This window comes from Pogona vitticeps, chromosome 13 (genome assembly GCF_051106095.1).
Source record: "Pogona vitticeps strain Pit_001003342236 chromosome 13, PviZW2.1, whole genome shotgun sequence".
Taxonomy (NCBI): Eukaryota; Metazoa; Chordata; class Lepidosauria; order Squamata; family Agamidae; genus Pogona; species Pogona vitticeps.
The window spans coordinates 5,394,339-5,411,468 of NC_135795.1; the positions used below are offsets into that span (position 1 = coordinate 5,394,339).

The 17,130-nt window shown below is 43.3% G+C and overlaps 1 protein-coding gene across 2 annotated transcripts in view; it reads left to right on the top strand.

Annotated features, from left to right (window-relative positions):
- The window catches only part of XPO6 (exportin 6), a 51,307-nt gene that overhangs the window by 18,501 nt on the left and 15,676 nt on the right, over positions 1 to 17,130 (top strand). The window contains exons 4-11 of one of the 2 annotated variants that reach the window (XM_072982871.2): positions 552 to 749; positions 1,782 to 1,941; positions 2,917 to 2,994; positions 4,998 to 5,451; positions 7,855 to 7,981; positions 9,606 to 9,715; positions 12,743 to 12,851; positions 14,089 to 14,181. In XM_072982871.2, the coding sequence (XP_072838972.2) occupies positions 552 to 749; positions 1,782 to 1,941; positions 2,917 to 2,994; positions 4,998 to 5,451; positions 7,855 to 7,981; positions 9,606 to 9,715; positions 12,743 to 12,851; positions 14,089 to 14,181 (1,329 nt within the window). The remainder of the gene's footprint in view (positions 1 to 551; positions 750 to 1,781; positions 1,942 to 2,916; positions 2,995 to 4,997; positions 5,452 to 7,854; positions 7,982 to 9,605; positions 9,716 to 12,742; positions 12,852 to 14,088; positions 14,182 to 17,130) is intronic. The other variant, XM_072982872.2, reaches the window with a different exon arrangement.

Sequence of the window (17,130 nt, forward strand, 5' to 3'; positions counted from 1 at the left end):
ACCTATCACTACTTAGAGAGATCAGTTGCTTCCCATGTGTTGGTGGTGGCGTTTTTTTTAAATGTGGTTTCTTTTTATTTAGAAAAATATTCTAAATTTGCTCCCCTTGTCTGATTTAATTCTGAGTACCTAATAGCAGTCCTAGTGGCGGTTTGCATGGTGCTAGTGTAACAGCTGCACCCTTTTTACAAAGATGGGTCAGTAGATTTTGTAACATCCAATTAACCGCAAATTTGCTGATTTTTTTGTTCCGCGAACTAGTAGGATCTCATTTCATATCTTGAGCACAATGTTTACTTTTACAAGGTTATGATTCTCTGCGGATTAAAAACGGTTCCTCTTCAATTCTGAGTCAGTATTTCATGGTTGCCAAGTAACCTTTCTCTCTGGCAAATGCCCAAATAATGGAACGTTTTTCTAGACTGTCGTTGGTATCTTTACCTCTCAGTTTATTATCTTTTCTTGTCAGCCTTTAGCTGTAGCCTTGAGCATAAAGAAGTCCACTCTTTAGAGACCCCAAGGTTGATACCCTGTGATGTCTCTTTTTTCAGAACCTGATTAACAAAATGTGGCTGGGGGTCCCGTCTCAAGATAAAATGGAGATTCGCAGCTGCCTGCCCAAGCTTCTTTTGGCTCACCACAAAACTCTGCCCTACTTCATCAGGAACAAGCTTTGCAAAGTCATTGTGGATATTGGTCGGCAAGACTGGCCGATGTTCTACCATGATTTCTTTACCAATATTTTACAGGTACGATGGTTCCTAGAAGATCCTTTAGTGAAGCTGGATTTTGTGAATGTGTCTCAATCAAATGTTTTTTTTTAATATGGAGAAGAGGAGTCTAATGTGTTGATTTCAGGTGCTTTTCACCTGCTTTTAAGTACTACGTCCTCCATAGGAGATGCAAAAATAGAGGGAGAGAGAAGCAGTGTCCAATTTAAAGGCTATCAGATTAAAACAGATATGTGAATTTATTTTTAAAAAACATATCTACTAACTTAAGTAATCTATCAGTTGAAGGCATCTTGAGCTGGAAATTCTTCAAGACCTGTACTCTATAATGTTACATTGGAAGGGGAAAGTCATGTTAGAACTGAGTTCCAAACCTTTGGAACCACCACTGAAGAGGCCCTGTATCTGCGGCAAGCTAGCCTCGCTGATCTTAAGGGTGAACACCCGAGAAGGAACCCCAAGTGAGATCTTAGTATATGGACTCTAAAGACAGCTGTTCAGGATACCTAATGCTATGTGTTAGATGCTATTTGAATTTTATTAGAGAAAACAAACAACCATGGAAAGAATCAGTTCCTGTCCTGAAAGTGTACAAATCTACCGTCTTCAGTAATGCAAGTGGGTAGATAGTAGTGTCGCTTGGTGAAGAACACAGGCTAGTGCTTTAGCTCAAATTTCCATTCCATTATGAATTCATATGAGAAATGCCACTGCCTCTCGCTCTGTCTCAGCATCCTACCTCTAATGTAGAGAATCTGCATTACAGTTAGAAAATAATACAGGCTTACCTTTGAAGGCTGTACTTTATGTATCTCTGGGTGATTATTTCTTTATGATGCTCTTTTTTGCTATCTCTGAGCCGTTCAACATCCTGGCTATACATTGCCCTGCTGTTACTGCAGTATATTCTGCTCTGCCAGTTCCATCTTGTAACCCTGTTCAGAGACCTGGCTGAGTTAAAATCAACACATCGTTTTTAGGACTTCTCGTTTCTTTTCAAATTGGAAAAACTGTTAGCTGGGTAGTACTTATGCCTAGTTCTTTCAACAGTTGATCCAGTCCCCGGTGACGACACCTCTTGGGTTGATCATGCTGAAGACAACATCCGAAGAACTGGCCTGCCCACGGGAGGACCTCAGCATTGCTCGGAAAGAAGAGCTGAGGAAGCTGCTTCTTGACCAGGTTCAAACTGTCCTTGGGCTCCTCACAGGTGAGCGGGAACAGCAGAGAATGACAGCCCGGGTTTTATACTGTTGCTGTTGTTAATTACATATATACATTACTCTGCCTTCCCATGACTAAAGCAGCTTGCAATCGCAAAACATAATAAAAAGAGCTGTAAAAATAGAGTCAAACGTGTATCCATTAAAACCAAATAAAACAAGACCATGGCAGACACTTGAATCAATGCATCTCGAAAGAATTAAAATAATTTCAGCACATAAAGACAGGATTAATCTCCAGTTTAAATGATACAGTTTCACACCCTTCCTAAAAGCAGCAAGAGTGAAAACTGTTCACAGCTTTGAAAGGAGTGGGCTTCGCGATCTGGAGGATACATGGGAGAAAGTCCTCTCGCATACCCGTCACACGGGGTCTCTGCAGCTAGTGGTATTCTAAAGAAGGCCTCTCCCAAAAATCTTAACATCTGAACAAGTTCATAACTAAGCAGGTGATCCCTTAGATAGCCAGGTCCCAAGCTAGCTGTTGAGGGCTTTGAAGGTTTAAGCAAGCATCTCTTGGCCAGCTTCTGGCACCAACAAAAGGTCCCGTACCCTCTTTGTTCTCTGGTGTAGGCAACCCAAAGAGTCTGCATTCTTTATCTTGGCCAAAGGCCCGGATATCATGGGTTCAGATGACTCGTGTCATCCAGGAGTGTCTGAAGGGCCACTGCCACCAACTTCTTGCATGCTTTGATTGGAAATGATAAACATAAGACTTGTCTATAATTAATCAGAACATCTGGGTTAAGAACAAGCATCTACAACTAAAGCATTCTAACAGTCTTCCTCTAGACAAAAACAGGCCGGCCCATTCCTATATAATACTTGTTACCTCCATGAGTGATGGTTTCAGTCTCACCTCTGGGGACCCAAAGTTGGAAAGACTGTAGAACATGTTTTAAGGTGTAGGGGTGGGTAGCAACTTGTCTGCCATTGCTAAGGCTTTTCTTCTTCCTTCATAGGTATTTTGGAAAGCATCTGGGATAAATACAGTGTTACTGCTGCCACTCCGCCACCGTCTCCAACCTCAGGAGAAAGTGGTAAGGCTTGAATCATGCTTGTTTGTTTGTTTGTTTTGTTTATAATGCACTTATGCATTATGCCGTTTATGCCAAAAAAAGTTTTGGTGAGCTGTGTGTTTCGCTGATAAACTAGACCTCAGTTTTATAAGGAAGAAACACAAAGGGGTGGACATACGGGGAAAGGACACTTCAGCTCTATGGGAACTGCAGGAAGGCCAACTCTTTTTTGTGCCCAAGGATCACACAGAAGGTGCCCATAACATGCCAGCCGTGCTCTGTTTTCCAAAGGAGAGATGCCAGCTGAGCTGGCACCTTGTTATTGACTCCTGCTTTGTGGCCTGAGATTCCTTTGACATCTATCTCAGCCACTTGGCAAGAAACCGCATCGCAGATGCAGTTGGACTGCACCAGTTGTGTCTGAATTCACCTTCTAATAACATGCATTAATTCATCTTATCCTGGCAGGCAGGATGTTCATGATGCAAAGGAGCGCATGCCGAACTCTAGTAATTTATATCTGCTGGAACAGTCCTGAACCATTTAGGAAGACTCCCTATCTCTTTAGCATACAAGATGCCTAACACTTAAAAGCCAGGGCAGGCTGTAAATTACATGCAAAGTGTTTCTGTCTGACATCTGCGGCGCTGTTTTAATTAAAGGACACATTAAGTTCAGTCCACGAAGCATGAGATATAGCTGACATACCAGAAGACTTAATTTTGCTGAACAAATTCCGTCCAGGGTTTTAGTAAATGGTTTTGGCTCGACAAGACTTTCCCTGTGTAGCCAATTAAATCCCAGCTTAGCTTTCAAAGGAAAACAAGGTAAGTGACTTCCAGAATTTATATCCAGAAAAGGCTTCATTGGGGCAGTATGTCCTGCAAGACTGGGCCATTAAATTTCATTCTGCTCCCCAAACATTTTGACAGCTGAGATGGTTGGGAACCACAACCCAACCTCCTCCGTTGTGTGTGCTTAGAAGCAATCCACTGTAAACCGTACAAACACAGCCAGAGAGCGAGGCCTAGTAAAGGCAGTAGTTAGGAACGCAAGCTGAGAAGGAGGTTGCCCCCCTGTTCGAAAGCTGCTTCGGCTTGAAACAGACTCTGTGGACTTCACTCAAGCCATTGTCTCTAAATACTGGACCTTTCTGCGAGTGGTCATGGAAATTTGAGTCACCTTAACTGTTGTAGTAAGGATCTCAAATGGTGAGGTTTTTTGCCCTATTTGCAAGACTTTTACTAAACTGGCCCTTAAATTAAGACAGCACTCTGTTCTTACTTGTGGGAATGTTCTCTTCGCCCTTCACCGAATGTGGAATCCGTACAGATGCCACCACCTCTGTTACCGTCTCCGGACGCTTCTGTGGCCTTCTCAGTAAAGTACAAATCCAAGGCGAAACTGCCTGCCAAGACTAAGTCTGGTGGTTCGACACCTGAAATCACCGGTACCAAAATCTCCCTCGGTACCAAAACAGCAGCCGAAACTGAAGAAACCCAAAAAGTCGTCGTCTTTTGCACAGTCTATTAAACATCAGAAAGACAGGCCGCTAATGTTGTTATTATTGTTGTGAGCCACCCAGAGTGGCCCTTGGTCAGGTGGAGAATATAGAAATCAAATCAATAAATGCTGAACCATTAAATAGGGTCATTTGCAGTGGCTGCATTTTCTGACTGCGTTTTGGAAGCACGCAGAAGAAGCTGCGTTGCCTAGCTACTTGATACATCAGCTCCCTTTTGCCGTTTAAAAGTTCTTTAAAAAAAGAAGAAGAAGAAATGGATCCAAAGACTTTCAACCACCTCATGTCTTGCAGGATTGCTCATCCACACACCCCTAAAGTGTGTCTTCTCAAGAGTGCACCCCCCACACACACCTTATTCTTGGAATGAACCTCACCAAGCCGCAGGACGTTCTGCTTCGTGGACAGTTGCTTGAGCATTACAACAAACTTTGCAATCAGGCGAGCTTAGTTATGTGATCTGTGCGCATTGTGGGCTGATGGGTTCTCTTTCCTTCCCTAGGTGACCTCTTAAGTAGCCTGTTGCAGAGCCCCAGTGCAGTCAAGGTACTGAACCAGCCAATCCCCGTTCTGGATACGGAGAGCGAGTACATCTGTTCCTTGGCGCTGGAGTGCCTCGCCCATCTCTTCAGCTGGATCCCTTTGTCAACAAGCATCACCCCGTCCCTCCTGACCACCGTCTTTCACTTTGCACGCTTTGGCTGCGACACCCGAGCCAGGAAGATGTCCTCCATCAACGGCAGCAGCCAGAACTCTGTCTTGAATCAAGAGCGTGGCCAGCTAGGGGTTCTTGCCATGTCTTGCATCAACGAACTGATGTCAAAGAACTGTGTGCCTGTGGAGTTTGAGGAGTACTTGCTGAGGATGTTCCAGCAGACCTTCTACCTCCTGCAGAAGATCACCAAGGAGAACAACGCCCATACAGTGAAGAGTCGGCTGGAGGAACTGGACGAGAGGTAAGGAAGACCTCACCAGCAGCTTTGCGATGCTCCACCTTTTGTGCTAACTGCAGGGTTGTCGTTATTGGTTTCTTATTATTTGTGCTGTGTCTAATCACCATTTTTCAGAGTCCTGTGGTGAAGAAGAAAAGGTGGGGAGGTAGGTGTGAGCAGGTATGTTGGCTGCGGGAAGCTGACTTTGCAAAGTAGGTGCGATGCTGTAGGCGTGTGTCTCTTTTTCCTCCCCATTCATTACAGTTTGACTGCAGGTCAAGAGGTTGTACGAGATCTGAGTTTGCCTTCGTTTGGCAAAGGCAGTCAAAAGAGCCCCACCTGGAGGTAAAGGAGTGTTTCCCTTTCTAGTTAGCACACTGTGTCACGTGGGTAGAAGACTGGAGGGAAAGGAATATTGGGTACAGATGAAATGCACCAGGCACACTTTCCGAATCGCGTGCCTTCGAGATACGTTGGACTACAGATCCCATCATCCCCAGCCATGGGGATAGGGAGTAGCTGGTGGGCATTAGGTGAGGAAGGCTGCAACTAGGAAACTGCAGTGTTCTTTAAAATGTGCCTTGAACCGTTTGAGACACCTGAGAGGGCTTGTTCTATTTTGAATTACGTACTGTCCGCCTATGCAAATGGATTCCAAGCAAATCCTGTCTTTCATTATTTTTCAAAATTGGATTATCTTTTTTAAAAAATGTGGAAGGGGGTTTAAAGTGTGGACTACCCTGTTTCCCCGAAAATAAGACAGGGTCTTATGTTAATTTTTGCTCCAAAAAAACATATTAAGGCTTATTTTTAGGGGATGTTTTATTTTTTTTCATGTTTATTCATATACAGTCCTGTCACCTTCTTCTGGCTGCTGCACAAGAGTGGAGGGTGGGGTTTCACTTCACTGGGGCTTATTTTTCGGGTAGGGCTTATATTACGAGCCTCCTGAAAAATCATACTAGGGCTCATTTTCAGGTTAGGTCTTATTTTAGGGGGAAAAGGATAGATTCTCAGCTAATCTGTTTTCCCTCAAAAAATGTACTAAGAAACCTTCGAAGTGGCTTTTGTCTGAGTCGTTTCACAAGGAAAGAAAGCAAAGAGAGAAACTGTGGCTCTGTAGGAGATCTCTTGAATATTTTTAAACAGTGGCAGATGCACAATATGTTGTAAGGCACAGCAATGTTTTGTGTGTCATATTATTGCTCATTCTTCTGTGGGGTCAGGATTCAAGGGATCCATCAGCACTCTCTGACAGTAAAGTTTGTTTTTTGGGGGGGGTGTATGTCCTGAAAGGCTGACATGGTTTTTAAAGTAAGCTAGCGCACTCCTCGGTGACATTTTCTTCGGCTTGAGGACAGTGAACCTTTTGCCTGCTCCCCAGTCATGCATTTCACTCATCTCTCTTGATGTCTTGCCCCGGGTATGATCTTCCTTCCTTGCTCGCTTCCCTTCTGTTACTTCTCCCTACTACAAGGGAGAGAGGGGATGTTGTGTAAAATGTCTGCTAAGACTGGTCCGTTGCTGTAGCAACTGCTTTGTCGATGTTGCATTAGCAGAACCGAACATGAGATTCAGAGCTGAGAATTGGGATACAAGCAGACCTCTTAATGCTCCCTCCCATGGGCAGACCTTTGTGGGTATCTGTTCTGCCCTTTCCTCCTTCAGTTAGCAAAGTCCTATCTGCTCGTTCTTCCATACCACCACCACCACCACAAGAAGCATCGTCTTGTTTCCTACGCAGTAGAAGCAGGTGGTGCTTCAGCAAATGTTGGCATCAGTAGCTGGGACATCATAGCTAACAAAACCATGAGTGATTGGTTTAAAACCTCAGTCGAATGTGAGCTTACCTGATGGCAATTTTTAAAATATATATTTTAATTGCATTTTAATTATTTTGCCCTTTTATTTTGCCTTTTTATTGTATTTTAAATGCTGTAAGCCGCCCAGAGACCTTCGGGTAGTGTGGGCGGCATATAAGTTAAATAAATAAATAAATAAATAAATAAGTCTCTTGCTTTCAGAGATGCTTACGTTACAAAGGCTAGGATAAAGGAATCAGAATTCTGTTTGTGTTACCTACGTTTCCAACAACCAGGTTTTCAAAATGAGGTCTGACGGTGAGACAGGTCAGCCTTCTAATGGGGACGGGAGTACAAAGCCTCTTTGGGAAGACACTCAGAAGGGGAGGCTCTTAGGAGATATTTTAAGGAGTTGCAGCCACGTTTGACGAGTCTGTTTCTGCTGTGTTTTAGGTAACGGTGGAACGAAGGGTTGGCCGCTATGTAGGTGACGGTTGTGGGGCTTCAGTTGACTTTCACATTTACTGTTTCATGAGAGAGGCTAAACGGGCTTCAGTATTTCTCTAATGATTTTGAAAATATCCACATACATTGACTTGGACTTTCTCTCATTTGTCCATTGCAGTTATATAGAGAAGTTTACTGATTTTCTGCGCCTCTTTGTAAGCGTCCACTTGAGGAGGATTGAATCCTATTCCCAGTTCCCTGTGGTTGAATTCCTTGCGCTGCTGTTCAAGTACACTTTCCATCAGGTACGGTGCTAGAATTCAACTTTTCCTTAAACTGAAAAAAAATGTTTAATTATTAACTGCAGTGCGTAAAGGTGTGTATCTCCTGTAAGCCTTTGCTTCAGAGCTTCCATATGAGGATCCTAGGCTTGCATTTATTGTTTGAAAGTTGCATTTTCTAGCGGCTGCCACTGAAAGTCCTGTGCTCATTTTAGGAATCAGGCAGCTCTGGAAGTTACATATTGTCTCGGGCAACACAGAGGTCTTGGCTAAGAACAAAGCCTTTCAGTAGCTGTTTTGCTGCAAGCAGAAGAGAAAGTACAGAGCAAATAAGATCACCTGACAGCGTTTTTTTACAAAGTTCTTTAAACCTGCCCAGTGCATAGCCTAGTATCTTCTTCTCTCAGCCAGCCAATATTTGAAATGCAAGACATAGTGTTTGAGTTGCATGGAATCTCTCAGATTTTTTCAAAGAGAATTGGTGAGGAGGAGGAGGAGAGAGGGATATAATTGGGCCATTGTGATGTCTTTGCTTGCCTCATTCTGTGTCTGTATTTTTTACCTCCATGGCAGAGGGAGAAATGTAGGACCAAATAAACTAGGCTAAAAGCTGGCAATGCGGGCAGGACTATCTGTTGTGATGTTATTATATTATAAAAACAATAATTAAAACAGACCAAATTTAAAGTTATTTCATGTTAAGATGTTAAAATACGGAGTCATAAGAAATAAGAGGTTAAAACAAGGTAGAAATGGAGCCAGACAAAAACTAGGGCCAGACAGGAATATAACATCTGTGAATCAAGAGAGAAGCGTAAGGGTTTTTAAAACAAGTCCCAGGAAGGGCATCATATGAGACTTTCTGAAGAGGCAGTTCTGAAAGTGAGGTGTCACCAACAGAAATGCAGTGTCTCTCAGATTATCACTGGCTCAGCCTCTAAAGACAGGTCAGGTCCGGGAGACGTGTCTTGTTAGACCATGTCAGGTTGTGAGAGGTTGAGATGATAGACATGGTGGATGTTTGCCAGCATCCCTTAGGCAATGCTGCTTGGCCATTGAGGGGCAAATACATTTCAAAAATAAGATGCGCCTTTGAATAAGGTCATAAGAGTGTTGGGAGGGGGGGTTAAGAAGACCAAGGGCCTTTGTAATCTGGCATGTTGCTTCCCACAAAGGCCAGCTTGTTGCCTGTCGAAAACCTGTTAACTTTTGTTCTCTCACAGTGGGCTTTCAAAGATAAATGCCTCTAATTTGGGGCATCCAAAAACACACTTGTTCTCAATGACTGTCCAGACTCTCCATTAGAATTTGTTTACACCATCCTTGCACCATGCAGCTTCGTGCAGTCTCCTATCAGCTCGGTTATGTTACTTAAGCGTGTCTCGGTCCAGTTAGAAAACTCTGATTCCTGTTTGTTAGAACTGAACCTCTTCGGATCAGCACCAAATGCCAAAGGAAAATCAGCAAGAGGTGGGAGTAAAAAAAAAAGATAGCCAAGCTCCCTGGGAGCAAACTGGATGTATATTTGGAGGAAGGGTTATTTTGCCAGATAAGGAGAAGAAAGCTTAAGCTTGTTGTGAAATGATGATGACAACTCGGTGACTAAATTTGTGTTGATAACTTGAGATATTCACACCTATATTAACAGCCTAGCCACGAAGGTTACTTCTCCTGCTTAGACATCTGGACTCTTTTCCTGGACTACTTGACCAGCAAAATAAAGAGTCGTCTGGCAGATAAAGAAGCTGTCCTCAACAGGTGAGCGACATGGCTTGCCAATAAGGTAACGAAGTGATAAATCCCTTGGTCATGTGAAGTGTACTTTCTCCTACCAGGTGTTCTCATGTGAATCTTTAGAGACTGAAATGAGTTTGCCAGCCGTGCAGTGTGATCCTCTTTGTTTTCGCTGTCCATCCACATTTTTAGGATTTCAGCTGAAAAGGACAACATCCTTAACATACAGGCCATTTAGACAGCACGTAGACATGCTTTTGAATGATCCTCAGATTGGCCGCAACGCAGGGTTAGCAGAACTGACACTTTCCCCTCGTGCTGTAATCATTGTGCCAAAAAAAGAGATAGAATAACATGGTCTGTAGGGTTTCTCAGCCCTCTGTAGCAGATGTTTAAAGTGTACCTTAATTGGCAATTCTGGCAGAAGCATCAGATGCCAATAAAAATATTCCACTGGATCCAGACCATTAAAATAAATTAAATCAAGCAAGCTAAAAAAATGCCTATTAGAAAGACAAGTTTAGCTTAGTCTATTATCTGCACTGCAAATGTTCTTTCAGACATATTTTTAGGTGGTATTTTGTGTTTTAAAGGCGATTCTGCCTTAAACGTCATTTCTGCCATCTCATTCTACTGATTGCACAGACCAGATCCAGGATAGTGGGAAATAGAAGTCTTAATTCATTCTGCCCGGTCACTCCAGAGCCAGAAATATACACTGTGCACCAACTAAACCTTGACTTTGCTATTTGTGAGAGTAAAAGAAAAAGAAAGTTGTGCCATTCTTTGTGGGAGAAGCTTTTTAAAGGCAGCTCTTACAGCAATCATGTGAACAGGATGTTGTAAAGCGGGTGTTTACATGCAAGTGTGGTTACACCACAGGAACAGTGTTTGAGACTTCCCGTCCACTTTAGAGTAAGCCTATTTTATTCAGAAAAGCACAAAGTAGAAATTGTCCCATTCAGATGGCGGATCCTGACCTCCCAGATCATTTGACTCCTTCTGCACTCCTTGAGATATGAGTGCAGAATTTCCACTTTTGCTCTCCTTGTTGCATGGAGAGGGGAATCATTGATCTCGTGGGTCCTTGGACATAGTTGCTCAAGTTGAGTCTTTCACGTGTAGGGAGATTCAGAAAAACCACAGGATCACCTTGCAGCAGTCTGTTTTTTATTATACTGAGCGGAGGAGGGGAGCAAAGGAAGGTGAATGTCTCTCTGGCTTTGTTTACTACTCCCTCTTATGAAAGAAAAGAATACGGGGACAGTAAGTACTCCCAGCAACTTGCTATGTCACTGCCCGTTGATGTCAGTCTCTGAACTCTGTGGGTGTTACGTTTTTGTTTTTCTTTGAGCAACTAGGAAGGCTCATGAGAAAATAGTTTAACTTCCGCATTTGCAGTTGCTAAATAGCAGTTTGAGAGATGTGGTGGTGCTGCAGGTTAAACCGCAGAAGCCTCTGTGCTGCAAGGTCAGAAGACCAGCAGTGGTAAGATCGAATCCATGCGACGGAGTGAGCTCCCGTCGCTTTGTCCCAGCTCCTGCCAACCAAGTTTGAAAGCATGTAAATGCGAGTGGATAAATAGGTACCACCACGGTGGGAAGGTCACAACGTTCCGTGTCTAGGTGCGCTGGCCACATGACCACGGAAACTGTCTTAGGAGGAACGCTGGCTCTACGGCTTGGAAACAGGGATGAGCACCATGCCCTAGGGTCGGACACAACTGGACTAAATGTCAAGGGGAACCTTTACCTTTACCTAAATAGCTCTTTGCTCCTCTTGAGAAATGAAATTCATTGTTGAATGACGTCACATTGTAACTCAGTCACAGGGCCATTTTAATATGCCCTGCTTGACAGGGCTGCGTCTCCCATCACCTCTCATCATTTGTTATGCTGGGTAGGGCTGGTGGACTTCGAATCCAGAACAAATGTATGTTCTCTCTCTGTGATGTTGATCCTGGAGCAGCAAATGATTTTAGAAGTTATTTCTATAGAGCTTTTTTTTTTAAAGGGTGATTTAAAGAAAAAGGAAGTTAAAAGCACACAAGCCTTGTTTATTTGAAAGTTTGTGATCTAATAATGCGATTGGATTGTAAAAAGAGCAGGAAGATTGGAGTCCAGAAGAATGTCTTTAAAAAATACATTTTTTAGGAATTGTTTAAAATAACAACAGACAAGACGATAGTCACATTAGGAGTAAGGGTATTCTATAAACACACAGAAAGAGAAAAACTGAGATAGCATTCAAATAGCAAATTGTGGTTTATAGGTCAAAAAATTCCTTTTTTTGCCATAAAAAGGAATAAGACTGTACAGGAAAACAAGAGAGTTGTTAGCATGGGGTGAGCAAAGTTTGTTGACTACCCTTTCTCAACGGCTACCCTCAGAGGACTGTAATTTTTAAAAATATACCCACCGGAAGGTCACATTAAAAGAAGAAAACTGATATTTCCACTGGTGATGGGGGCAAAATGTTGAGAAGTTTTAGAAGGCAGCTGCTGGGCATCAACAGTAGTGTTAAGATGACATCCATGAAAAAGGTCTTTCACGGTCACTTATGGACAACAGCAGTGACAGTATTGTTAATTCTGCATAGAAAAAGGCAATGAGAAAAATTTTTCTGGATGTTTAATATTTTCACAAGTTTATTATGAGAAAATCCAGAAAGAAACTAGAGATAGTGCTGGAAGATGAGACTCCCAGATTAGAAGGCACTCCGCCAATTACTGGGGAAGAGCATGGGTAAATATGATTAGTTCTGTCACTAACTAAGCAACTAGATTAAACCCAAGAGGATACATACTGCTATCTTGTTTTGTCTTTCGAAAGAAACCAGAAGGCTAGATTTGTCAGAGGGGCATGTTGGCTGATGCCGGCGACCCAAGTTGTTACTTAAGAACAGATGTTTGAATTGAGAGATGACCTACAGACTAGTGGGTCAAAGTGGATTGGGTCATATTCTAGTTTAATTAAAACTAGATGTTTCGTTCTCCTCTTTCCTATTTTTCCTCTTGTGTTTTGATTTATTTCTGTATTCACCTTTTCCCAGGTACGAAGACGCTCTGGTTCTCCTGCTGACCGAGGTGTTGAATCGAATACAGTTCAGGTACAACCAGGCCCAGCTGGAAGAACTGGACGATGAAACACTGGATGACGATGTAAGAAGCAGAAACTTACAGATTTGAGAACTGATCGTTGCGAATGTCAGTCTAGAACTTGGTGGGAGTCGTATGTATTTCCCCAGAGCTGATTCTGTGCTCAAAATATTGGTTTAAAAAAAGAGAGACAGAGAGAGAATAATCACACCTCCAGAAGCCTCTGGGGGTACAGTTTTAGGAAACAAGTGTTCCCCCTCTCTTGCTCTGCCTGACATTTTGTTTTAGTGGAGAAAAGGCTTTTCTGGAAAACTTCTAATTGGAGGAACAGGTGAGACCTACAGAGACCTAATGAAATGGGAAATGACCCCTTGAGGCCAGTTCAGTGGCCGGTCCCTGGTCTTCTGTAGCTCTGGAAAACCACACTGCAGAATTTTGTACTACGGTGCAGCTTTGAAGTTCCTGTGGGAACAAGAGAACCGTCACGAAACTGAAATACTGCAAACGAACAGATTTTGGATGTAGTCCTCTTAATTATATTCTGCTGTGCTGCAAGGTTTTAAGATTACAGTGGTGCCTCGGAAGACGATTAATCCGCAAGACAATTGGTTTTTGTGATCGCTGTTGCGCTTCGCAGGACGATGTTTTCTATGGACGACTTTTCCATTGGAACGCATTAAATAGATTTCATTGCATTCCAATGGGGAACCACGTTTTGCAAGATGATTTTTTCACAAGACAGCATTTTTTGTGGAACGAATTAACATCGTCTTGCGAGGCACCACTGTATAATGTCCGTGCGTGGCTGCTACGCTAAGCACCAGATCCTTTGGTAAATGCTGGCACAATATTTTTTAACAACTCCAACCATGTTCAGTTTGGAGTTTTAGGAAAGCATGAAAGAGCCAGATTCTGTAATAGATTCTCAAAATACAGGTGTTTAAAGTTTTTCTCGCAAGCAAAACAAAGTGGTTAAATGGACTGGGCCAGATTAGACCGCACGTGGGTGAAATCATTTTTATTCCTCTGTTTTTTTTGGGGGGGGAGAAATCATTGAAAGCAGAAACTTAGCAGAAGGTAGATGTGCAACATTTTCCTAGACTTGCTAATTTTTTTTTTTAAAGAACTGGTGTTTTGTTTCTTTAGAGTAAGAACTCTTTTAAAAAAAAAAAAAAATCTCTCCCCACGAAATGGAGTTGAGTAAATCGGCTCTACCACCTCGGCATTCTGTCTCCTTGTTTTGTCGCCTGCGGTCGTGTGATGTGAAAGTGTTAAAATCCAGGTATTCCTTTTGGTACAGCAGCAGACGGAATGGCAGCGGTACTTACGCCAGAGTTTGGAAGTCGTGGCCAAAGTGATGGAGCTCCTGCCAACCCACGCCTTCTCTACCCTGGTAAGCCAGCGGGTGCCTCGAGTTTTACTTTGCATGTCTTTGAGAGTTTGAGATCGACTTCTTTGCTCCTTCAGAGACTTTGCTTTGTGATGTAAGGTGTAGCTCGTGAGAGCGGTCCCACAGAGCCTCTACAGCCCCACCGGGGATCATGAGAAGGGAAAAACAAGGTGGTTGGGTTCTCAGCCCGGTTGCAGGATATCAGAGACACAGAAGACATTGAGAAGCAACGGGTGAGACGCACCGTTCTTTCTGATCTTGAAGTGTGAAAATCTGTCAACTTGTTTTCCTCCAAATACTGTTAGCATTCCCTATTTACCCCACTTTCCTGTTAGGTTACACGTTCATTTTCTTCCTTCCTGCTTGGAAAAATGTGAATGGTTTAGTGCCAATTTATTTTTCAAAATGTCCCTATTTTTACCTATCTAACTCTTGGTATACATTTTCCTGTTGACTAAAGTGTGTTGATGTACATTTTTCAAATACATGTGCCATGCCCATTTTTCAAACGTACAGATAATGCTGTATAAATCTTTTCCCAAAAAGTAGTGTAACCTCAGGAATGTACAGCTTTCCGAGGCAATATATGCCTCGTTTTCTTGAACGGTGCAAATGCGATGTTTTCTTGGGGAGAAGCAAACTCATGTATTCCTTGATCATCTCTGTCCTACCCTTAAATGCTCTCCCTCTAGAGGTGAGCATTGGTCATGGCTAGAGATGGGCACAAGCCGTGTTTTGTCACTTTGCGCCATTTCAGCGCTTCAGGTGGATCTGTGGTGGGTGTCTACTCAGAGGCAGCAGTGCAGCTTCCCAGCCCCGGCTTCTCCGGTGGGCACCCATTTAGAGGCAGCTTCACACCATCTCTGGGTGGGCGCCTCTGGAGGAGGCAGGGCTGGGAAGCCGGGGCACCTGCGGAACAGCTGTGTACCTAAAGTGCCAAACTGGGATCCCTGCCCCTCTCCAGTCATGGCGCAATGGGTTGTGGACCTTAATGCATCATCCATGCTCACCCATGACAGGTTTGTGTGTGTGTGTGTGTGTGTGTGTGTGTGTGTGTGAGTGAGAGAGAGAGAGAGAGAGAGAGAGAGAATGAGAGAGAGCAGTGTTCCCGGGATTTCATTGGCATTCGTGGCAGAAGTACTCTTGGCTCTCCGTCAGTGTCAGAGTCATACAGAGGGAACATTGCTCTGTCAGCCACGTGGAGGCTGCCTAGTAAACAATACAGTGGACCCTTGACTTACAGACGGCTCGACTTACAGACTTTTCGAGTTACAGACTTCTCTGGCTGCAAAATTTAGATTCGACTTGCAGCCAGAGAATCGACTTACAGACCAGAAAAAAACCAAAATGGAACAAAAATAGAATAAAAACTGCCAGTTATGGGATTAATCGGTTTTCAGTGCATTGTAGGTCAATGGAGATTCAACTTACAGACTTTTCGACTTGCAGCCACCATTCCAATACGGATTAATTCCTTAAGTAGAGGGTCCACTGTACACCCTTCTTTCAAGAGCAACTTAAGGAACCATTTCCCATCCTGGCTGGGAGGGATTCGGGCTGTTGCTGTTCAAAATAACTCTCTCGTTCTGGTGCGTACTTGAAGAGAGCAAGTGTGGAGCGTATGGAAATAGGAAAGTTTATGTTCAAACAGGACAGTGCCCTCTTTGGAATTCTCTTTGCATTTTATCCTTTGTAGACCTCTCTTCTAACCTTTCTCCTCTTCTTGCCCTCTCAATACACACGTGCACACTCAGGTTTTTTTTTTCAGCTTGGCATTGTGGCTGAATCTGGCTATGCTTTAATTTTCTCCCAGTCTAGGTTAACTCTGGGTCCCTGGAGAAAGAATGGGTAGACCCAGCCAGAGGTCTAGAATTGACTGCAGGAGTGCTGCCTCACCCAGCGAGTTCTGCTAGGACCCACCAACAGAGCTTCTCATTGTTTTTCCCCATAGCCAGTGCTAATAGTGTTGATATGAGAACTGCTGGATTGCTCAGGGGCTGAGGTCTCTGGCTGGGGAGCCAAAGGCTGAGTGTTCAATTCCCCATTGTGCCTCCTCAAGAGGGGATGGTGGACTTGATGATCTATAGGGTCCCTTCCAGCATTGCAGTTCAGAGGTTATTAATATATTATTATATAGTCTGATTCATTTTCATGGCGAGCAGTCCACTTCCTCAGACACATGCGTGTTATGTCTCCGGGAGTGAAAGGTAATCCATGGAAGGTCACATTGAAATAAATTTGTTAGTCTCTGAGATGCCACTGCTCTTTTGTTTACTTCTTATATTCTTAAGTTGTTGGTCTCTTTTGTTTATTGTTTTGCTGTATTTTAATATTGCGTGTAAGGCAGACTGAAGCTTTTTGGTGAAAAGGCGTGGTGTCTTCTCTATGTTGCGTACATGAAACACTAGCCTGTCTTTAAAAGGTATCACTTCTCTTTAAATCATCTCAGTGGCTTCTGTGAAGCACTTGAAAGGCACGCAGAAAGCAGTGGCAGCTATTATTGCCAGCCATCAAAACCCATGCCCAAGTACTGGTGTTCTGTATAAGAGCATTCTAAGCCATGAGTGATTGAGCACAATTATTCAGAGAGGCATGTTCCCATGGAAACCTTGCTTTTATATAGTATGCTGTTGTAATTAGTCTTTGTCATTAATTTGTAGTATTGAACCATTGTTAACCCCTCATACTCAGGGTGCAGTTACACAGTGAGAGAAATGTAAATTTCACTTACTGTGAAGTCACACCAGAATATTCAGGTTTCCCTTGGTCTGTTCCCATTTACTGTCCATACAAGGAGAGAGGAGGAAATTGATGGATAGCCTTGTTTGCAGCTTGTTAGTTTGCAGCCTATCTTGTAGCCCTGCAGGAGGCATAGTTGCAAGGCAACTAACTAATAACTGCACACAAGGGTTACTTAATGATTTCCCTGTCTCGTTTCCTCCTCTCGTTTCC